Below are 20853 nucleotides of genomic sequence, written 5' to 3'. Positions count from 1 at the left end.
ATAATGCCACGCAAATGTCACACAATGACTCATCTCCAAAAGAGATAATCTGACCACTGACCTGTGATATCAACACTGTTACTGTCACTAAATACCCCACGATCAACATCCTTGGGGTTTACAATTGAATAGAAACTCAACTAAATGATCCATACATACAGAGTGGCTACAAGAGCAGGTCAGAGGCCAGAAATATTGCAGTGAGTAACTCATCTCCTGACTCTCCAAAACGTGTTCCAACTTTTACAAGCCACAAGTCAGCAGAGTATTCCATTACTCCCCACTAGCTTGGATGGGATTCCAGCTTCAATTGTATTTGAAACGCTTCATACCGTCCAGGTCAATGTTGCCTGCTTGATTGGTACCATATCCACTGTGCAGAAGCAGTAGTGTGTAGTATCTACAAGACGCACTGCAAAAATTTACCAAAGCACCTTACAAGTTGCCTTTCAAACTAACAACCACTTCCATATAGAAGAACCAGGAGAACAGATACATGGGAACACAAACTCTTGCAAGTACCCCTCCAAGCCACTCACCATCTTGACTTGGAACTGTATTACTGTTCCTTCAGTGTCACTGGTCCAAATCCTGGAATTCCTTCTCTCAAGACGTTGTGGGTCACCATACAGGATGTGGACTACAACGGTTCAAAAAGGCAGCTCACCACCACATTCTCAAGGAGAACCAAATGCTGGCCAGCCAGTGACGCCCATGTACTAGAAGTAGATTTTAATAAATTATTGAAACAGAGGGTTGGAATCTGCAAACTAAAAAAAATCAATGTTAAGAAGGGTCCGATGGAGAGCATTGATTCGGTGCTTATTTGAGAACAGAGAAAGAGCGAATTGGAACTAGAGTTTAGAGTTCAACAGCTGTAGTGTTCCACTCAATATATAAATCTAAAATCGATTAAACATTTTCCCCCTGACGTGTACTTCATTAACAAGTGACTGCGACAGTTAAGAAGGCATATGGGATACTGGATTTCATGACATTAATGGCACCTTCCATTCCCACGATGCCATGCGATGGAGAAACCTCTCTATGGGGCCCTGGCAGTGCGCATGCGTGCGGTGAAGCAACGTTACTGAGTGTGGGAGAGGAATGGCGCCGGCGGCTGAAGGAACAAGAACAGAAACCGCTGGAAAAGCTGAGCAGGTCCGGCAGCTCGTGTTGAGAGAAATGTGAGGACGTGTTTCGGGTCCGGGGATCCTTCTTCAGAACAGGACCAGGTTTCAGAAACATCCCGGGGAGGTCGCCAGGTCCGAGCGCCAAGACCTGGCTCCTGCCCCCGGGGAGAGGAGACAGTGAGACAGGGTAGGATTGGGAACCGCGGGAGGAGGGAGACTGGGGAGTTTATAAACTCCTAGGGGGAGGCCGCAGGCCGCGAATAAAAGCCCCACAGGCCCAGTGTTTGCTTCACCGGGGAAGGAGCTCTCGGGTTGCCCGGGCAACAGGGCGCCATCATTGTAAGGATAAGGCGCATGTTGACTTGGGGCGGGGAGCGCGGGCGGCCATCTTGGTGAGGGCACCATCAACCGTCACTTCCGGGAGAGAAATGACAGTTGGTGTCATTCAACTAGAATGTCCTCATTTCACTCTGAGAGACCTGGCCCTGAGCCTGGTCTGTGTGTCATTAACACAGGAAAAGGGAGTGGGAGGGAGAGAGAGAGAGATCTGGAATGATACGGCTGTGAATTTGAGGTGAATGAATCTGATCATTTGTGGCGCTGGAACAGAAACTGGGTCCTTCCAAGATCGCAGTGACCAGGAGAGCATTGATGTGTTGATGTTATTTTCAGTTTGTAGACTGGGAAAAGAGAACACCAGGAGTGGAGGAAAGTCATGATGAAGATGGATTTGAAATTCTCTTCAGGAGGAGGGATAACTTGAGCCAGCACCCGGCCCATATCCCTCCAAACCCTTCCTGTTCATATACCCATCCAGATGCCTTTTAGATGTTGCAATTGCACTAGCCTCCTCCACTTCCTCCGGCAGCTCATTCCATACACTTACCACTCTCTGTGTGAAAAAGTTGCCCCTTAGGTCTCCTTTAAAATTTTCCCATCCCATCCTAAACCTATGTTCTGTAGTTATCAACTCCCCCACCCCAGGGAGGAGACTTTGTCTATTTATTCTATCCATGCACCTCATCATTTGATGAACCTTTATAAGGTCACCTCTTAGCGTCCAACTCTCCATGGAAAACCGCCAGCCTGTTTAACTTCTCCCTATAGCTCAAATCCCTCAACCCTGGCATAATCCTTGTAAATCTTTTCTGAACCCTTTCAAGGTTCATACATCTTCTGATAGGAAGGAGACCAGAATTGCATGCAATATTCCAGAAGTGACCTAACCAATGTCATGTACAGCCGCAACATGACCTCCCAACTCCTGTACTCAATACTCTGACCAATAAAGGAAAGCATACCAAACACCTTCTTCACTATCCTATCTATTTGCGACTCTACTTTCACGGAGCTATGAACCTGCACTCCAAGGTCACTTTGTTCAGCAACACTCCGTAGGACCTTACCATTAAGTAGTTCTGCTAAGATTAGCTCAAGATTTGCCAATTGCATGACCTTGGACCATAGTTAGGGGTGTGGGTTACCAGCACTGGGTTTGTAAACTTTTAATCCCATCAATTTCCCCAACACCATTTCCCCATGACTAGTCATTTCCTTCAGTCCTGCTCTCAGTGGGCCATGTGTTCCCCAACATTTTGGGGATGTTACCTGTGTCCTCCTTTGTGATCATAGAAGCAACATATGTGGTTAATTGGTCTGCCATCTCTTTGTTCCACATGAGAACTTTGCCTGTTCTAGTTGTTATTGTTTTCTCTAATCTTTTTTTGTCTTCACATACCCCATTTTCCCCTTTTGATCAATCCTTTTGTTGAAACCTGAACTGCTGCCAGTCTTCAGATCTGCTACTTTATTTTTAGTCAATTTGTACGCCACTCCTTAGGGTCTAGTCCTATCCATCATGTCCCTTGTTAGCCGTGGCTGTGCCACCTTCTGTGTTTTATTTTTTCAGACAGGAATGGACAACCGTTGCAGTTCCTCCAGGTGCTCTTTAAATGTTTGTCATTTCTTTCAATAATGTTCCCTCATTTGTTGTGGCCTGTTTGTGCCTCTGCTGTTGTAATTTCCTTGCTTTAGATTTAAGTCCCCAGTCACAGAATCACCTCTGTTCCTCTCCATTTTAATGGAAAGTTCTCTCACTCAGTTCTACACTCTTCTGCAGGAGACCTCTTACAGCTACATGGCCATTTATTCCCTTCTCATGAAGAAATAAATATATTGGAATTAAATTGCCATTGTTCAGCAGAACCATGGCCACTTTTGGAATGTTGTATGCAGTTCTGGTCTCACTCCTATCAGAAGGATATTGTGAAACTTGAAAGGGTTCAGAAAGGACTTACAAGAATGTTGCCAGGGTTTGAGTGATAGGGAGAGGTCAAGCAGACTGAGGCTGTTTTCCCCTTGTGCGCTGGGGGCTGAAGTTGATAAAATCATGAGGGGCATGGATAGGGTAAATAAATCAAGGTCTTTTCCTTGAGATGGGATACTCCAGAATGTAAGGGTAATAGCTTAAGGGTGGGATGGGGAAGAGAAGGTTTAAAAGGGACGTAAGGGGCAACTTTTTCATTCAGAGGGCTGTGTGTGTAAGGAACAAGCTGCTGGAGGAAGTGGTGGAGGCTGGTACAATCACAACATTTAAAGGCCATCTGGATGGGTATATGAATAGGAAGGGGTTAAAGAAATATAGGCCAAGTGCTGGCAAATAGGCCTAGATTGATTCTGGATATCTGGTCCGCATGTTCACTTTCTCTCTGGTGTCGGTGTCAATACCTTGATGTCTCATTTTCTTCCCCTTCCTGGGGACGTTAACCATTTCGTGTCTCATTGTTCTTCAAGAAGCTGCATTGTAGGTTCATCCTGAATTGACAGTTTTTGCTTCCCAAAATCAGACCTGCTCACTCTCAGCAGTATTCCAATGTTGGGAAAGAAACTAATTTTCAGGTGGAGCTATCCAAAATTCAGAGAGATGTCAGTCTTGACATTTTTGCTTTTCTGCTCCTGTAAGATCCTGAATCAGCACCTTCAGGAGGATTAGAGTGGAGTGAGAACAGAAGGAGAGAGAGAGAGAGTGAGAGTGGGATGATGCTTTCAATTTTGTGGAATAACAAAAGAAAAGAATGTTCTGCAGAAAGTAGAGTTGCTTGTTCTGAATTTCTACCCTGGACTGACAGTGATGACTTTTGAAATCTTTTTTTACAGAGTATTTGAAGATCTGAAGACAGAAGTTTCAAAGTCAACAGATGAAGGGCTTAAGCTTGAAATATTGACTCTCCTGCTCTTCAGATGCTGCCTGACCTGCTGCGCTTTTCCAGCGCCGCACTTTTCGACACTGAGTGTCCAGTGTCTGCAGTCCTCACTTTGACATCAATGTCTGACAGTCACTCAATCCATTGGGAACACAACAATTTTCGACTGTGATTCCGTGAGAAGGAGCAAAGCTGTTTGGTTCCTGTTTCTATATGTTTTCAGAATCAGTGGGACTGGATGAGAGACCGTACTGTTGCAGTCCACTGAGTGTGGAGCCAGAAATAGTTATACGACCTGGAAAGAGGAATTTACGGCAGGGAGGGGCTCGACACATGTTTGTGTGCAGCTGAAGTTTTGGCCATGGAGAAACCTGAGGGATCCTGCCCCGTAGAGAAACCATGTAAGTGTGGTGACTGTGGGAAAAGTTTCCATTTTCCGTCTGCCCTGGAGACTCATCGGCGCAGTCACACCGGGGTGAGGCCGTTCCTCTGCACAGAGTGTGGTAAGACCTTCAGCAATTCCTCTGACCTGCTGAAGCACCAACGGGTCCACACGGGGGAGAGACCCTTCAGCTGTCCCAAATGTGGGAAGGGCTTTACCCAGGCCTCCAGTCTGCTAACCCACCGGCGGGTCCACACTGGGGAGAGGCCGTTTCTTTGCTCCAAGTGCGGGAAGGCCTTCAGCAATTCCTCTGCCCTGCTGAGGCATAAGCGGGGGCACATTGGGGAGAAGCCTTTCAGCTGCCCTGAGTGTGGGAAGGCCTTCAGCAATTCCTCCGACAGGCTAAAGCACCAACGGGTCCACACAGGGGAGAAGCCCTTCAGCTGCCCTGAGTGTGGGAAGGCCTTCAGCAATTCCTCCGACAAGCTAAAGCATCAGCGGGTCCACACAGGGGAGAAGCCCTTCAGCTGCCTCGAGTGCGGGAAGAGCTTTGCCCACGCCTCCACCTTGCTGACCCACCAGCGGGTCCACACCGGGGAGAGGCCCTTCACCTGCCCAGAGTGCGGGAAAGCCTTCAGCAATTCATCCGACAGACTGAAGCACCAGCGGGTCCACACTGGGGAGAGACCCTTCAGCTGCCCTGAGTGTGGGAAGGGCTTTACACAGTCCTCCACCCTGCTGGCCCACCAGCGGGTCCACAGTGGGAAGTGGCCATTCACCTGCTGTCTGTGTGGGAAGGGATTCACCCGCTCTTCCCACCTGCAGAGGCACCAGCGAGTTCACATGCCATGGCAGGGGAATTGAAGGAGCAATGGCAGAGTCCCATTATCGACTGGACCCCTGGGTTTGAATCCCGTCGTGGCAGATGGTGGAATTGGAATTCGATCACAAGTCTGGAGTTCGGAATCTAACGATGAAACCATTTTATTGGGGGCAGGGGCGTGAGAACCCCCATCTGATTCACTCATGCCCTTTTTAGGAAATGAAACTGCCGTTGCAGGAAAGGATTCCCTCAGTTGTCCCAGCTGCATCCTTTACCCGGGTGGCCTACATGTGACTCCAGACCCACAGCAGTGTGGTTAACTCCCCCACCTGCGGAAATGAACAGGGAGAAACTTACTTGGAGACGGGGTCTGGGTTGAAATTGCTGAGTAAGGCAATACTTCCCACGGGGTTAAGGCTGTACCAAGGATCCAATTACAAAGGGATAACTCGGAGCTGACCAATAGTAAAGCCAGTTGGGGATGGGGGGACTGTGTACGCTTTGAACTTGAACTGTTTTTTAAAAAATAAGCTACTTTTTCTATGTCTTTTTGCTGGGGGGATCTGAAGCTGTAATAAAGTTGGGTCTCAATAAAGGTCTATGGGGTGAATTTGCATTTGCAGATACATTCAACTTTGATCAAAAAGCACACAACCTGCAGGCAGTTGATCCATGTAATATTTGTAAATTCCTACTTTAAAAATAGAACCAGTCTGATTCAAGATTGGGATACAGACAGACTCAAACCTCACACATTTCATTGTTTGAACTGAGAAGAAACCTATTTATATAAAACCTTAAGTCATCTAACTTCAAAGACTTTCTGGGATTTACACATTAATGAACTAAAACTTGCAACCTATTCTAAAAGACAAAAGACTTAACAACAATCTAGGTTTGTTCAATATATCCGATCAGTTGCACTATACTGTGATCTTTTACTATAAATTCTGTCTTATGATCCTGCTCCACAGCTTCCTGGTGAAGGAGCAGCGCTCCGAAAGCTAGTGCTTCCAAATAAACCACTATAACCTGATGTGTGATTTTTTTAACTTGATCCACCCCAGTCCATCTCTGGCTCCTCCACATCATTTCTAGTGAAGGCAGCCCACTTACTGCTGGGCTCAGAATGTCATTGAAAGCTTTGAGCTCCAAGAGGTTTTTGTTTTAAAGCTGCTCATTTCATTTCAACCTCCTGCACTAAGTTCCCAATGTAGTGGAGCAGTGAATAAGTAGCTGGTATCGTTAGAAATTGTAAATTTTTCATGAGTGCAGGTACTGTGTCATTTCATCAGCATTGTAAAGGTTACTGGCAGCACTGGGAGGTGTGGGCTGCCTTCACTAGAAATCCTTGCTGGTGCCTCTCTGTCTGACCTGCTGTTTGTGTGGCTTTGGTATTGTTGGGTTGTGAAACTGCCCTTGGGGCTTTGAGATACCTGTGGTGCTCTGTCATTGTTAGTGAGGTTGAAGTGTATTCCTTTGTCCGTGTGTGCTGTCTGGTTTGGCTTGTGAGCCTGCATGGGCATTCTGGGTGTTTTAGGTACAGTTTGGCCAATTTTGCTTTTGTGGGTTGGCAGAGTGGCAGATCTTTTTCCACAATCTCTCCCCCCACCCCCCCATTTCTTTTTGTTTTGCTTAGGGGAGGGACGAGAAGGGGCAATGTAGCCGGAGTCAGGGGGATTGTCAGGTGGGGGTCGCGGTATCAGACAGATAGCTCTCAGTGTCCGAGTCTGGTCCAGGAGAAGCTATTTTAGGGGCAGGGATGTTCTCCCAATGGATCTGTGCGAGCTGAGTGGTGAGGGGGGCAGAGGGTAACAGAATTGTACATAGGCATGAACAGCACAGTCGGATAGCCATGGCTAGCACTCTAAGCCCGGCAATGATAGCGATGAGGGCTATCAGTCCCTGCCGTCAGGCTCTGCGCATGCCCTCTTTCACATCGAGTAGGTAGTCCAGGGCCATCCTGTTCTGCAGAGCCACTGTACAGATGGCAACAGCCTCCACATTCAGCTGGGCGAATGCGTCTGCTGTGGAGTTTGCCACCTCCTGTACTGTGACAGCGAGTTTGTGGGCTTCTACCTGTAACTGTAAGGTTGCAGAGTGGGGTGACATCAGGTAGAGAGCTGCTTCGATGGCAGCGAGGGCAAGTCTGCTGCGTGGCATGGGCTTTGGGAAGGGAGGGGACTGGGAGTGATAAATGAATGGTACTGCATACCCAACATTGTTGCTCGCAGTCCAGGGTAACAGCAGCCAGGGGTTGGCTTTGTGGCCACAGATAAAATAGGTGCTGTTGTCGGTCTGGAGATGGAGTGTCTGGGGCCCTGTCCAGCTGGTGAGGAAGGTGGTATTCTGGGTGATCCTGTGGAGGACCTGTCGGTTTAAAATGCTGCCTTCTGCAGTGGATCAGCTTGCTGCGGGAGTTAGGAGCAGGGAGTCAATGCACCGGCTCCAGCCAGCTTCCCATCCGGGTGGCTGTGTGTATCTCAAACAGATGGAACCTGCAGGTGGCCTGTGTGGGCTGTTGTCAGCAATGGTCAGGGCTGGGGGCTCATGGGAGAGGTTGTAGGCCGGGTAAAACCACTCTTTATATTTGTCCAGGTGGTAACCCGCAGACCTCCAGCGGGCTGGGCTGTTGTCCCCATATTTGGTCATTGCTGGTGGTATTTTGAGTGTGGTAACCTCCGGGGACCTGTCTGATTCCAGCCACCATTCCGCCATGTCAGAGATATTGAAGGGGATTGAGGCGAAGGGAATGCCCCCTGTGAGAGTGGACAGGGATCTAGTGCAGACCCAGCAGTGGGTCTGATTAAATCGCTGAGCATACCCATGGGCCATTTTGAGGAAGGTGTTGGCCTGCAAATTACAGTGGGTTATAAAATGTGCTGCCCCTTGGCCCTGTTTACCAGCAAGCCACAGTGTGATGGTCAGACAGATCAGATGGTGATGGCTGCCGCGAGCAGCTGGATCCATCCTGGGTGGTCGGAGTGGTGCCTTCCTCTGTGTGGTCCCTGTTCAGAGGTTGTGGAGCCCTCTTGCAGCGGGTGGCATGTGTCCATTCGGGCCATCCTTCCAGTTTCACAGCAGTCCGGGTTGTCATCAGGCACAGGCCTTTCCACCGAGGGGAGAGAGAATCCTTTTTCTGGTGATTTTATCATAACATAGTCCCCGGGTCAGAACAGATGAATGGGCACTGATTGGGGTGTGGGCAACGCAGCCCTGATCTGGTTGTGTGAGCACTAATGCTCCTGCTAAGGGCCTGGACATACTCTAGTGGGGCCTCTTGTGTCAGAAGCAGGGCTGTGTCTGTGGTGAGTGTCAGGGCTCTGGTGACAGTGAGCATAGGCTGCCCCATAAGTCCTTGAAAAGGGGTGAGCACAACTGTTCAGTTTGGCTGTGCATGTGTAGCACAGAGGGCAAGTGGCAAGGCGTCTGACCAGGTCAGTCCTGTTTTCTGGGTGGTTTTGGTCTGCCATTCATCTGCTCGACCATGCGTGACGACTGGGCTTGGTAGAGAATGGGGTGTTGCCGTGGTATCCCTAGTGCCTCGCTAATGCCGGTCACAAGCCGAGCCGTGAGTGAGTCCCCCTCTCCGTCTCTATGCTGCTGGGAACTCCAGATCTGGGGGTGACATCATTTAGGAGGCATTTTACTACCATACATGCATCATCCTTTCTTGTGGGAAATGCTTCCACCCATTTGGAGAACATGTCTCTGACCAGGATGTACTTGTAACCCTGTTTTTGGGACGTGTGTGAAGTCCATCAGTAAGTGGCTGAAAGGCCCCTCAGGAACTGGCAGGTACTTGGCAACTGGCTTCCCTGCATTGTTCTGCAGGTAGATGAGGCACTGTGATATCAGGGCTTGGGTAGCAGCAGTGAATCCTGGTGCATACCAGGACTGTGTTACAGTGTGTATCATGCCCCTCTTGCCCGTGTGGCCAATGCTGTGGGCTGCTCGGGCCAGTGTGTGTAGGTGGGCACTTGGGCAAATGATGCGGCCATCAGGGTGCATTAGCAGGTTGAGGGAAGGAGATTGTGTGGCCCCAATGCAGGCCCAACTGTCCTTTTTCTGCTTTGGAGCAGTTTCTTGGGTAGCTTGCACAGCCTCCATGGGCTCAGGGAATACTGGGGCCTTCACTATTCTGGGGGCCTGCAGGATGTAGATGGTGGGGTGCAGTGCGACTTCCGGGCTGCTGTGTCAGCTGAGGCATTCCCGAGGGTGACTGGGTCAGTGGTAGAGGTATGGGCATGGCATTTGATCATTGCTAGGGCTGAGGGTAACAGGGCTGCTTCCAGAAGGTTAGAAATCAGCGCAGCGTGTTGTAGCGGCCTCCCTGCTGATGTGATGAAGACTCTCTGTTTCCAGAATGTGCCAAAATCATGGATGACTCCAAAGGCATATCTGGAGTCAGGATAAATGTTTGCTGTGTGTCCTTTAGCAATGACACAAGCCCTAGTGAGTGCAAACAGCTCTGCAGTTTGTGCAGATGTGCCATTTGGCAGTGCAGCTGACTCTAGAACTGTGAAAGGAGTGCAGATGGCATATCCTGCCAGTGTGCAGTGGTCTGAGGGCCTGAAGGATGAGCCATACGTATAGAGAATGAGGTCAGAGTTGTCTAGAGGTGTTTCAGAGAGGTCAGGGCATGAGGCGATGACCTGCTGGACAATGTCTAAACAGTCGTGGTCATCTGTAATGGTGGTCAGAGTGAGTGGGGGCAGGGCGACGTTGTAGGGACAGGATGGCTTTGGATAGTAAAGCAACCTCATAGCCAATTGTCTGGGTGGCAGTGAAATGTTGCTGCTAGAAATGGAGTAATCTAGATACAATGATGCTAATCATAAAACAGTTATCAGAGAAATGTCCTAATTCTCTACACAAAGCAACATTCTGACAGTATCGATGGATCAGGAGCTTCCATTCCTCTTCGCAGGGAGGTGCTAATGTCTCCTCTGAAGCGGTGAGTTGCTTCCATTGTCCTGTCCTGGGAGCAATGCTCTTGCTGATGCCTCTCTGTCTGACCTGTCCTTTGTGTGGCTTTGGTGTTGCTGGGTTGTGAAGCTGCCCTCGGGGCTTTGGGATACCTGTGGTATTCTCATTGTTAGTGGGTGTTTGAAGTGTACCGGTATTCCCTTGTCTGCAAATGCTGTCTAGTTTCACTTGTCAGCCTGCTTGGTCCGTGCTGAGGCATTCTGGGTATTTTAGTACAGTTTGGCCAATTTTGCTTTTGTGGGCCTATTGTGGGTTGCCAGGGTGGCAGATCTTTTCCCACATACAATTACCAGGAATACTTGGAATCCTGAGAAGGATTCAAGTGAATCCTAGCGAGATGTTGCATCCTTTGCACTATTCCCAGAAAGTGAATGAACTATCAAGACTCTTGTAAAGATTCATGGGAACTCTTGCAGGGATGTAAAGAAAACTAGATTTACAATTTAAGGCCATACATCCCATTCTGCTAAGTTACTCCAGTTAATTGGTAACTTTTATTTGTTTAAAAATGTGAACTTAATGAAGAATTCTTTCAGTTAATCACTGGGTATTCAAATGTCTCTTCAGAATTAAAGATCATAACAAAACTGGGTGTCATTGTGGGATGTTGAATCTGTAGTACGTGCTTGATAAAATTTGGATGAACAGTATTTCAAAGTGAATTTTATCATGTTAAGTACTAAGACTTTCTGGAGAGGAAAGATTTGCCCTTGTGTGTTTTGCAACACTTAACCAAGGTCAGTTCAATAGAATAAGCAGACAGGTTGATGCTAGAGTTGAGAGCTGTGGCAAAATATCAGAAATAATGCAGGCAGTAGCACGGCAATTAGAGTTAGAAAGTTAGCTAAAAAATGATAAAAACAGGTTGGAAAGTTTTTTTTCAGCTTTTCTTAAAAAATGTTATCAAAATAAGTGTTGGTTGTGCAGAAAATTGAGTATGGGGATTCAGTAACGGAGGATAAAGAGATGGCAGGTGAATTGAAGAGTTTGAATCTGACTTCACTGGCGAGGATACAAGTAACACCCTAGAACGAGCTGTAAATCAGGAATTGAAAGGGAGGGAGGAACTGAAGAAAATTACAATTACCAGGGAAGTAGTACTGAGTAAACTGTTGGAACTAAGAGCTGATAAGTCCTGGGTATTTGAAGGAATTCATCCTAGATTCTTAAAGAGAAAGTAGCAAGTGAAATAAGACCATAAGACATAGGAGTGGAAGTAAGGCCATTCGGCCCATCGAGTCCACTCCGCCATTCAATCATGGCTGATGGGCATTTCAACTCCACTTACCCGCATGTATTGATTTTAATTTTCCAAACCTCATTAGTTTCAGGGATGGTTTCTTTAAATTGGAAAAATCCTTTCTTCAAAAAAGCAGACCGAGAACAGGAAACTGCAGACCATTTAACTTAACATATGTGATGGGGAAAATGTTCAAAGCTATTATCAAAGGTATTACGACAGGGCACTTGTATAAGTTCAAGGTAATCAGGCAGCGTGAATGTGTTTTTGTCAATGGGAAATAATGTAATAATTTTTTGAAGAACGGCCTCTCCGCACTGCAACTGAGCTGATGAATCTCCAGTGCCCACGGGGAATGGAATCCCTTCCCTCAGACCCCACATTTCCACAACTTCTCCGCAGTTCTGGTGACTTTTTGGCTCTGTGTTTCCGATGAACAATTGAAAGTGTGATCACACTCGGGAAACGTGTACAGTCACTCCCTCCTGCGAATAGTGTAATGTTTCTTCAGTCTGTATAACAGGTTAAAGCGCTGCCCACAGTCCGCTCACGCGGAGACTCTCTCAACAAGGGGAAAAGACATACAAAGGTTGAGCAGCGAGACAAAATGCAAAAGCAATAAAATGTCGAACACTGGGAAAAAATATTGTGGCTCTCCCCCTTTTTTTTTCCTGTTGGCATTTGGGCACTTAAAATCTGTCAGTAACACCAGCATCCCGATAGAGCATACAGCGCATGTTTGCCGGTGTCAGCAACGCCATGCGCATGCTCACCGGGTGTCAGCAAAACACTGGGCATGCTCGTCGCTGTCCGCACAAAAAGGCGCGCGATCTTCTTTTGATTGACCAATAGGGAGTACTGGAGGACCGGAAGGAGTCTAGTCTTCCTGCCAATCAGAGCCACCCCATTGTCTGAATGCGGAAGTTGGACCATGAGCTCCTGTTTCTCCGAGTGAAGATTGAGGTTCACCCCAGACTGCAATCTCCTTCCTCTGTCCAACATCTGTGAGTACGGCACTCTCTTTTCTCACCACCTTTTCCAATTTTTTTTTTCATTCTGGGGTTCAGTTGTTGACTTGCAGCAACTGAAAGGTGGGGACAGACTCTGGAAACGTTGCTCCACGTCTGTGTCGCAATTGGCAAAATAGACAGGCAGGAGGCTGGAAGAACAGAACAAACCAGGTAACATCAGGAGGTGGAGAAGTCGACGTTTCAGGTGTAACCCTTCTTCAGGATTGGGGATGGGTGCAGATAAAGGGTGTCCTGGGGGCAGGGTGGTGAAGTGGGGATAGGTGAAAGGTCTGACCTGGTTGGTGAATGGGAGGAATAAGAGTAAAAAATGAGGTCTGCAGATGCTGGAGATCACAGCTGCAAATGTGTTGCTGGTCAAAGCACAGCAGGCCAGGCAGCATCTCAGGAATAGAGAATTCGACGTTTCGAGCATAAGCCCTTCATCAGGATGAAGGGCTTATGCTCGAAACGTCGAATTCTCTATTCCTGAGATGCTGCCTGGCCTGCTGTGCTTTGACCAGCAACACATTTGCAGCGAATGGGAGGAATAAATCTGGTTTGTGACAGGGAGGAGCGGAAATGAGGGGGAGGGGTTGAGAAGGGAGTCAAGGGGTGGGGCGGGGATGGGAAGTGAGGTTTGAGACTGGAGAGCTCAATGTTGAGTTCTTTGGGCTATATGCTACCCAGTCGGAATTTGAGGTGTTGTTCCTCCAATTTGCTGTTTGGTTCATTGTGGCAATGGAGAAGGCCTAAGATAGTCTTTTCAGAAAGGGAGTGGGAAGGGGAATTAAAATGGGTAGTGACTGTGGACCCGCCTGCGACGCTCAGCAACCGTTCCCAAGTTTATGCTCAGTCTCCCCAATGTAGAGAAGATCACAATTGGAAAATATGTGAGAAAGAGTACAACAATGTGAAGTTGTGAAAAAGAGCAGAAAGGAAGTGTATTATTTAAATGGTGATAAACTGAGATGTGGAGAAAGTGAGATCTGCAGATGCTGGTGATTAGAGTCAGTAAGTGTGGCGCTAGAAAAGCACAGCAGGTCAGACAGCATCCGAGAGGCAGGATAGTCGATGTTTCGGGCACAAGGGAATAGGGAATGATATGTGGATGTAGAAAGGGGTCTCAGTGTCTTTCTACACCAGTCACTGCCAGTTGTCAGACAGGTGCAGCAAGCAATCAGCAAGGCAAGTGGTATATTAACAAGAGGGATTGTGTTCAGAAGTGGGGATGTCTTCCTGCAGTTAGAGGTCATTGAATATATTCAAGGCTGAGTTCATCTGAGTTTTGAGCAACAAAGAAGTGGATGTTTATGGGGGAAAGCAAGAAAATGTTTTTAAGACAAGTACAGAACAGTTAGAGGCATACAGCAAAGAAACAGACCACTCAGTCCAACTAGTCCATGCTGAATATATTCACAAACTAATCTAGTCCCACCTGCCAGTGTTTGGCCCATATCCCTCCGAACCTTTCCTATTCATGTATTTAACCGAATATCTTTTGAAAGTAACATCACTTCCTCTGGATATTCATTCCACACATGAACCACTATATTTGAAAAAAAGCTGTCTCAAGTCTTTTCAAAACCTTTCTCCTCTCTCCTTTCCAAATTTGCTGCCTAATCCTGAAACCCCCACCTGAGGGAAATGACACCTGCCATTCACCGCATGTATACTTCTCATGATTTTATAAACCTCTATAAGGTCACTTCTCAACCTCCTGTGCTCCAGTGAAGAAAGTCCCAGCTTATCACCGAGATGTAGGAAGATTCATATCCAGTTATGGTCTGTTCAATGCTGGTTCAGGCTCGAAAGACCAAATGGCCGACTCCTGCTCCCAATTCTCACACTCTGTGTTCGAAGTTTAAAAATCAAAATCACAGGGTTATGGTCCAACAGGTTTATTTGGAAGCACTAGCTTTCAAACTGCTGCTCCTTCATCAGGTGGTTGTGAAGAATAAGATTGTAAGACACTGAATTTAGCAAAAGTTTACAGTGGGATGTAACTGAAATTATATATTGAAAAAGAGCTGGGTTATTTGTTAAGTCTCTCCTCTTTTAGAATAACCATGTTGGTTTCAGTTCTTTCATATGTAAATAGCAAAACTTTTTTTAAAAGTTCCATTCCCAATTGCTGTCATGTTGTCCCAGATAATGTATTGAAGGTGTGAGTTTCCCTGTGTGAGGCTGTCTGTACCACAATGGTTAGACTGATTCTAATCTTAAAAAATGGATTAATAGAATCTTACTTGGATTCATGCAGTTGTGTCCAGGACAGCAAGAGACCATCAGATATAGGAACAGCAATTAGGCCATTCAGCCCATTGGGTTTGCTCATACCATTCAATCGTGGCTGTTAAGTTTCTTATCTGCATTCTCCTGCTTTTTCTCTGTAACCCTGGATCCCCTTGATACTCAAGGACCTATCTATCTCAGTCTTAAATATTCTCAGTGACCTGGCCTTCACAGCCTTCAGTGGCAGTTAATTCCATAGATTCATTACTCTCTGGCTGAAGACGTTTGTCCTTATCTCCAATATAAAGGGTCTTCCCTTTACTCTAAGACTGTGTCTCGAGTCCAGTCTCTCTTCCCAATGGAAAGATCTTCCCAACATCCACTCTGTCCAGGCCATTCAGTATTCTGTATGTTTCAATTAGATCTCCCCTGAGTGTGGGCCTGTTAAACAGCATGAACCAGACCCTTCAGGATGAGATACAGCAGGGATTAGGTTCTACAAAGTGAGAAAGGAGGGAGAGTGTGTGGGATGGAGATTTTAACTTCTAGAGAATAAGAGAGGAAGCAGAATTCACTGTAAATTAGAATTGATCGGATGGACCAATGGGCCAAGGAGTGGCAGGTGGAGTTTAATTTAGAGAAATGTGAGGTTTTGCATTTTGGTCAAGCAATCCAGACAGGACTGGTACAGTGAAGGGGAGTGTTGCAGAACAAAGAGACCTTGGAGTGCAGGTTCATAGTTCCTTGAAAATGGACTCTCAGGTAGACAGGATAGTGAAGAATGTGTTTGGTATGCTTTCCTTTATTAGTCAGAGCATTGTGTATAGGCATTGGGAGGTCATGTTGTGGCTGTATATTGGTAAGGCGACTTTTGGAATAGTGCGTCCATTTCTGGTCTCCCTGCTTTTGGAAAGAACGTGTGAAACTTTGAGAGGGGTCGGAAAAGATTTGCGAGAATGTTGCTAGACTTGGAGGGTTTGAACTACATGGAAAGGCTGAGTAGGTCCAGGATATTTTCCCTGGAGCATCTGAGGCTGAGGGGCAGCCTTATAGAGGTTTATAACGGGCATGGATAGGGTGAATATCCAAGGTCTTTTTCCCCAAGGTAGGAGAGTCCAAAACTAGAGGGCATATGTTTGAGGTGAAAGGGGAATGATTTAAAAGGGCCCTGACGGGCAACTTTTTCACGCAGAGGGTTGTGCATGTTTGGAACGAGCTGCCAGAGGAAGTGGTGAGGCTGGTACAATTATATTTAAAATGCATCTGGCTGGGTACATGAATAGGAATGGTTTAGAACCATAAGAGCCATATGTTGGCAAATGGGACTAGATTAACTTCAGATAGCTGTTTGGCACAGACGGGTTTGACCAAAGGGTCTGTTTCCATGCTCTGACCTCATACCTTTAATGCATTGTCTGAGCTGAGATGCCACCTTTTGTTATAAAGCCTTATGTTATCTTGAGAAGGTGCCTTACAGGAAGTTCTGGGATTTACATATTAATGATACCTGCAATCCATTCTAAAAGATGAAAGACTTAACAATCCAGATTTGTTCAATATAACATTTCAGTGGCAGGGCGCAAATGTCTTTCCATAAATTCTGTGCCTTATGGTCTTATTCTCCACAACCACCTGATGAAAGAGCAGTGCTCCAAACGATGGTCCTTCCAAATAAACCTGTTGGACTATAACCCAGGTTTGTGTGATTTTTAACTTTGCCCAGGTTAGGGTGGATTGACCATGTTAAATTATGCATAATGCCCAGGGTTGTGCAGGTGAGGGGGGATTGGCCGTATTAAAATACCCATCGTGCCCAAGGAGGTGCAGGTTTGTGTGGGATAGCCATGCTAACTTACACATAGTGTCCAGGGATGTGCAAGGTAGGGGGAATTGGCCAAGGGATATGCGCCAAGTGCTGGCAAATGGGACTAAATTGATTTACAATATCTGGTCAGCATAGACTAATTGGACCAAAGATTCTGTTACTCTGCGGCATATCTTAATGACTCTGGCTTTCTACTAACGTTTGTCACATCTCTTCTGTTCAGTTTCTCTCTGGTGCCTGTGTTAATGCCTTGATGTGTCTGGTTATTCCTCGATAACCAATCCCGATTTATCCTGAATTGACACATTTTGTTTTGCTTCCCAAAATCAGACCTGCTCACTCTCAGCAGTATCCCAGTGTTGTGAAAGATGTTAACTTTCAGGTGGAGTTATCCAAGGTGTAAGTCTTGACGTGTTTGCTGTTCTGATCCTGAATCAGCACCTTCAGGAGAATTGGTTAGAGCAGAGAGAGAGAGAGCGAGAGAGAGAGAGAACAAGAAAGAAAAGGATGTTCCTTTCAATTTTGTGGAATAACAAAAGAAAACAATGTTCCACAGAAAGTAGAATAGCTTGTTCTGAATTTCACTCAGTGCAGGGTAGATGACTTTTGTAATCTCTTTTTCCAGAGTATTTGAAGATCTGAAGACAGAAGTTTCAAAATGAACAGATGAAGGCCTTATGCCTGAAATGTTGACTCTCCTGCTCCTCGGATGCTGCCCGACCTGCTGTGCTTTTCCAGCACCACACTTTTCAACACTGACTCTCCCCTGTCTGCGGTCTTCACTTTCACATCAATATCTGACAGTCACTCAATCGATTGGGACAGCCACGATTTTTGATTACAATTCTGTGAGAAGGAGCAAACCTTTTTGGTTCCTATTTCAGGACATTTTCATTGTCAGTGGGACTGGATGAGAGACCCTACTGTTGCTGCGCACTGAGTGTGGAGTCTGATACAGTTATACGGCCTGGAAAAAGGAATTCCCAGCAGTGAGGGGCAGTACATGCGTTTGTTTGTGGCTGAAGCTTCGGACATGGAGAAACCGTGGAAGTGTGGTAACTGTGAGAAAGGCTTCCGTACTCCGTCTGACCTGGAGATTCATCGGCGCACCCACACCGGGGAGAGGCCGTTCTCCTGTCCCAAGTGCAGGAAGGGCTTTACCCAGGTCTCTGCCCTGCTTAGGCACCAGCGGATCCACACGGGGGAGAGGCCTTTCAGCTGCCCTGAGTGTGGGAAGGCCTTCAGCGATTCATCCTCCCTACTGACCCACCGGCGAGTCCATACGGGAGAGAGGCCCTTCAGCTGTCACGAGTGCAGGAAGGCCTTCAGCAATTCCTCATCCCTGCTGAGGCACCAGCGGGTCCACACGGGAGAGACCCCCTTCAGCTGCCCTGAGTGTGGGAAGGCCTTCAGCCGTTCCTCCACTTTGCTGACCCACCAGCAGGTCCACACAGGGGAGAGGCCCTTCAGCTGTTCTGATTGCGGGAAGGCCTTCAGCTATTCCTACTCCCTGCTGAGGCACCAGCGGGTCCACATGGGGGAGAAGCCCTTCAGCTGCCCCGAGTGCGGGAAGGCCTTCAGCTATTCTTCCTCCCTGCTGACCCACCGGCGAGTCCATACAGGGGAGAGGCCCTTCTGCTGTCCCGAGTGCGGAAAGGCCTTCAGCGATTCCTCCTCCCTGCTGACCCATTGGCGAGTCCACACGGGGGAGAAGCCCTTCAGCTGCCCTGAGTGTGGGAAGGCCTTCACCCGCTCCGCCCACCTCCGGAGCCACCAGCGACTTCACGTGCCATCGCAGGGGGAGTGACAAAGCGACTGCCGAGTGCCATTATCGACTGGACTATCAACCCAGTTCTGGGATCTGTTGGGTTTGAATCCCACCGCGGCAGAATTGGAATACGGTCAGAACCTAATGATGAAACCATTTTCTGTGGGGGAGGGGTTGCTTTTTTTTTAGGGAAAGAAACTGCCGTTGTGGGAAAGGATTCACTCAGTCGTCCCAGCTGCATCCTTTACCCGGTCTGGCCTACACATGACTCCAGACCCACAGCAGTCTGTTTCACTCCACACTGCCCTGTTCCTGGCCCCACGGGTTAAGGCTGTACCAAGGATCCAATTACAAAGGGACAACTCTGTGCTGACCGATAGTAAAGAAAGTGGGGTGGGGTGGAGGAGGGGGAGTGTGTGCACTTTGACCTTGAGTTGTTTAAAAAGCAGCTGCTTTCTCTCCCCCTTTTTGCTGGGGGGGATCTGAAGCTGTAACAAAGTTGGGTCACAATAAAGATTACCTGAACTTACTGCCGGGCTCAGACTCTCATTAAAAGCTTTGAGCTCCAGATGGTCTTTGATTTAAAGCTGCTCATTTCTTCCAGCCTCCTGCACTAAGTTTCTAATGTCGTGTATCAGCTGGAGCAGTGAATGAGGAGCTTGTATCGTTAGAAATTGTAAATTTTTAAGGAGTACAGGTACTGCATCGTTTCATCAACATTGTAAAGGTTACTGGCAGCACTGGGAAGGTCTTATCTTTAAAATTGAGAATAGCTAAAATGATATATTCAGAAACATCATTGAAGTCTAAACGCACTTCAATTTTTTAAAAGAGCTGCTGAAATCTTTCTGAAACTTGCACTGGAATACGTGCAGTTAGGCCACAGCTCAGGACAGGCTGGAAGGGGTGAATGGCCTATTCCTCATTTTGTGAAATTGGTTTCAACTATGTAGACATAGTCATCGAGTTGTAGAGCCGGAAACAAACCCCTCAGTCCATATCTTAAATGAATCTAGTGACCCATTTGCTAGCATTTGGCCTATGTTCATCTATACCCTTCCTTTTCATATCCCCATCCAGATGCCTTTTAAATGTTGTCATTGTACCAGCCTCCACCACTTCTGCTGGCAGGTCATACCATACACACACCACCCCCTGCGTGACAATATGGCCCCTCAGGTCCCTTTCCCCACTCACCTTCAACCTATGCCCCTTCAGTGCTGGACTCCCCGACCTGGGGAAAGACCTTGGGTATTCACCCTATCCATGCCCCTTACAAATGTCTATAATTTTGAGGAGAAAATGAGGACTGCAGATGCTAGACATCATTCCTCTTCCCCCACCCCCCCCACTTTATCCAAGTCCCATGCCTTCAACTCAGCACCGCCCTCTTGACCTGTCCATCAACTTTTCAATCTATCAGCTCCACCCACTTCTCCAACCTATCCATCGCCAAACCGTTATTACCCGATGCCTGAAGGAGGACCGCCTCATATTCTGCCTTGCGATCCTGCAACCACACTGGCCAAATGTGGATTTGAACAGTTTCCTCACCTCCCCCACTTTATCTCAGTCCCAAGCCTCCAACTCGGCGCTGCCCTTCTGACCTGTCCATCATTTGTCCTATATATCTGCCCCCCTACTCCACCACCCCCTCAACACACACACACCTTCATCTAACTATGGCATTCTCAGCTACCTTCTCCCCCAACCTCACCCACTTTCCATTTATCTCTCAGCACCCCCAGCCCACAAGCCTCGTTCCTGATGAAGGGCTTATGCCCAAAACGTCAATTCTCCTGCTCCTTGGCTGCTGCCTGACCTGCTATGGTTTTCCAGCACCCCACACTCTGCATAATATTAAGGTAATTGGAGGAAGGTTTTGGGGAGATGTCAGAGTAGGTTCTCTACTCAGATAGTGGTGGCTGTGTGAAATGCACTGTCAACAGTGGTAGTAGAGTCAGATACATTAGGGACATTTAATTGACTCTTGGATAGGTACATGAAAGTTAGTACAATAAATGGTATGTAGGTCAGTCTGATCCTAGAGTAGGATAAAGGGCCAGTACTGCATCGAGTGTCGAAGGGCCTGTACTGTGCTATGTACCTAAGTAGAGTCAAAAGTTTTGTTTTATCAGCTGTACAGTCAGATCTGAGCAAACGAGGACATGCAGGTCATACTGCGCTTAGACAGAGTGAGGCGTACAGGGTTACAGCTGCACAGGGGCTGCGCAGAAGCAAGGTCAAC

General features: G+C 47.4%; 1 protein-coding gene and 1 pseudogene across 1 annotated transcript; one reads left to right on the top strand and one right to left on the bottom strand.

The window, feature by feature from the left end:
• The window catches only part of LOC132808215 (zinc finger protein 271-like), a 51037-nt pseudogene that overhangs the window by 9944 nt on the left and 20240 nt on the right, over window positions 1-20853 (bottom strand).
• On the top strand, window positions 1093-19135 carry LOC132808211 (zinc finger protein 420-like). Its single transcript, XM_060822041.1, has 3 exons — window positions 1093-1320; window positions 4290-5577; window positions 17779-19135. The coding sequence occupies exons 2-3, from the start codon at window positions 4698-4700 to the stop codon at window positions 18642-18644; spliced, it is 1746 nt and encodes a 581-aa protein (XP_060678024.1). The 5' UTR covers window positions 1093-1320; window positions 4290-4697; the 3' UTR covers window positions 18645-19135.

The sequence above is a fragment of the Hemiscyllium ocellatum genome (assembly GCF_020745735.1).
Source record: "Hemiscyllium ocellatum isolate sHemOce1 chromosome 27 unlocalized genomic scaffold, sHemOce1.pat.X.cur. SUPER_27_unloc_37, whole genome shotgun sequence".
Taxonomy (NCBI): Eukaryota; Metazoa; Chordata; class Chondrichthyes; order Orectolobiformes; family Hemiscylliidae; genus Hemiscyllium; species Hemiscyllium ocellatum.
Note: the sequence above shows the minus strand (reverse complement) of the source record. Positions and strands in the feature narration are given on the sequence as shown.

Excerpts from the sequence above, each read along its gene's own strand:
- LOC132808211 (XM_060822041.1), top strand. The coding sequence starts at position 4,698 with ATGGAGAAACCTGAGGGATCCTGCCCCGTAGAGAAACCATGTAAGTGT. Across the intron at positions 5,578-17,778 it reads TCACATGCCATGGCAGGGGA|TGTGGAGTCTGATACAGTTA; the intron begins ATTGAAGGAGCA and ends CTGCGCACTGAG.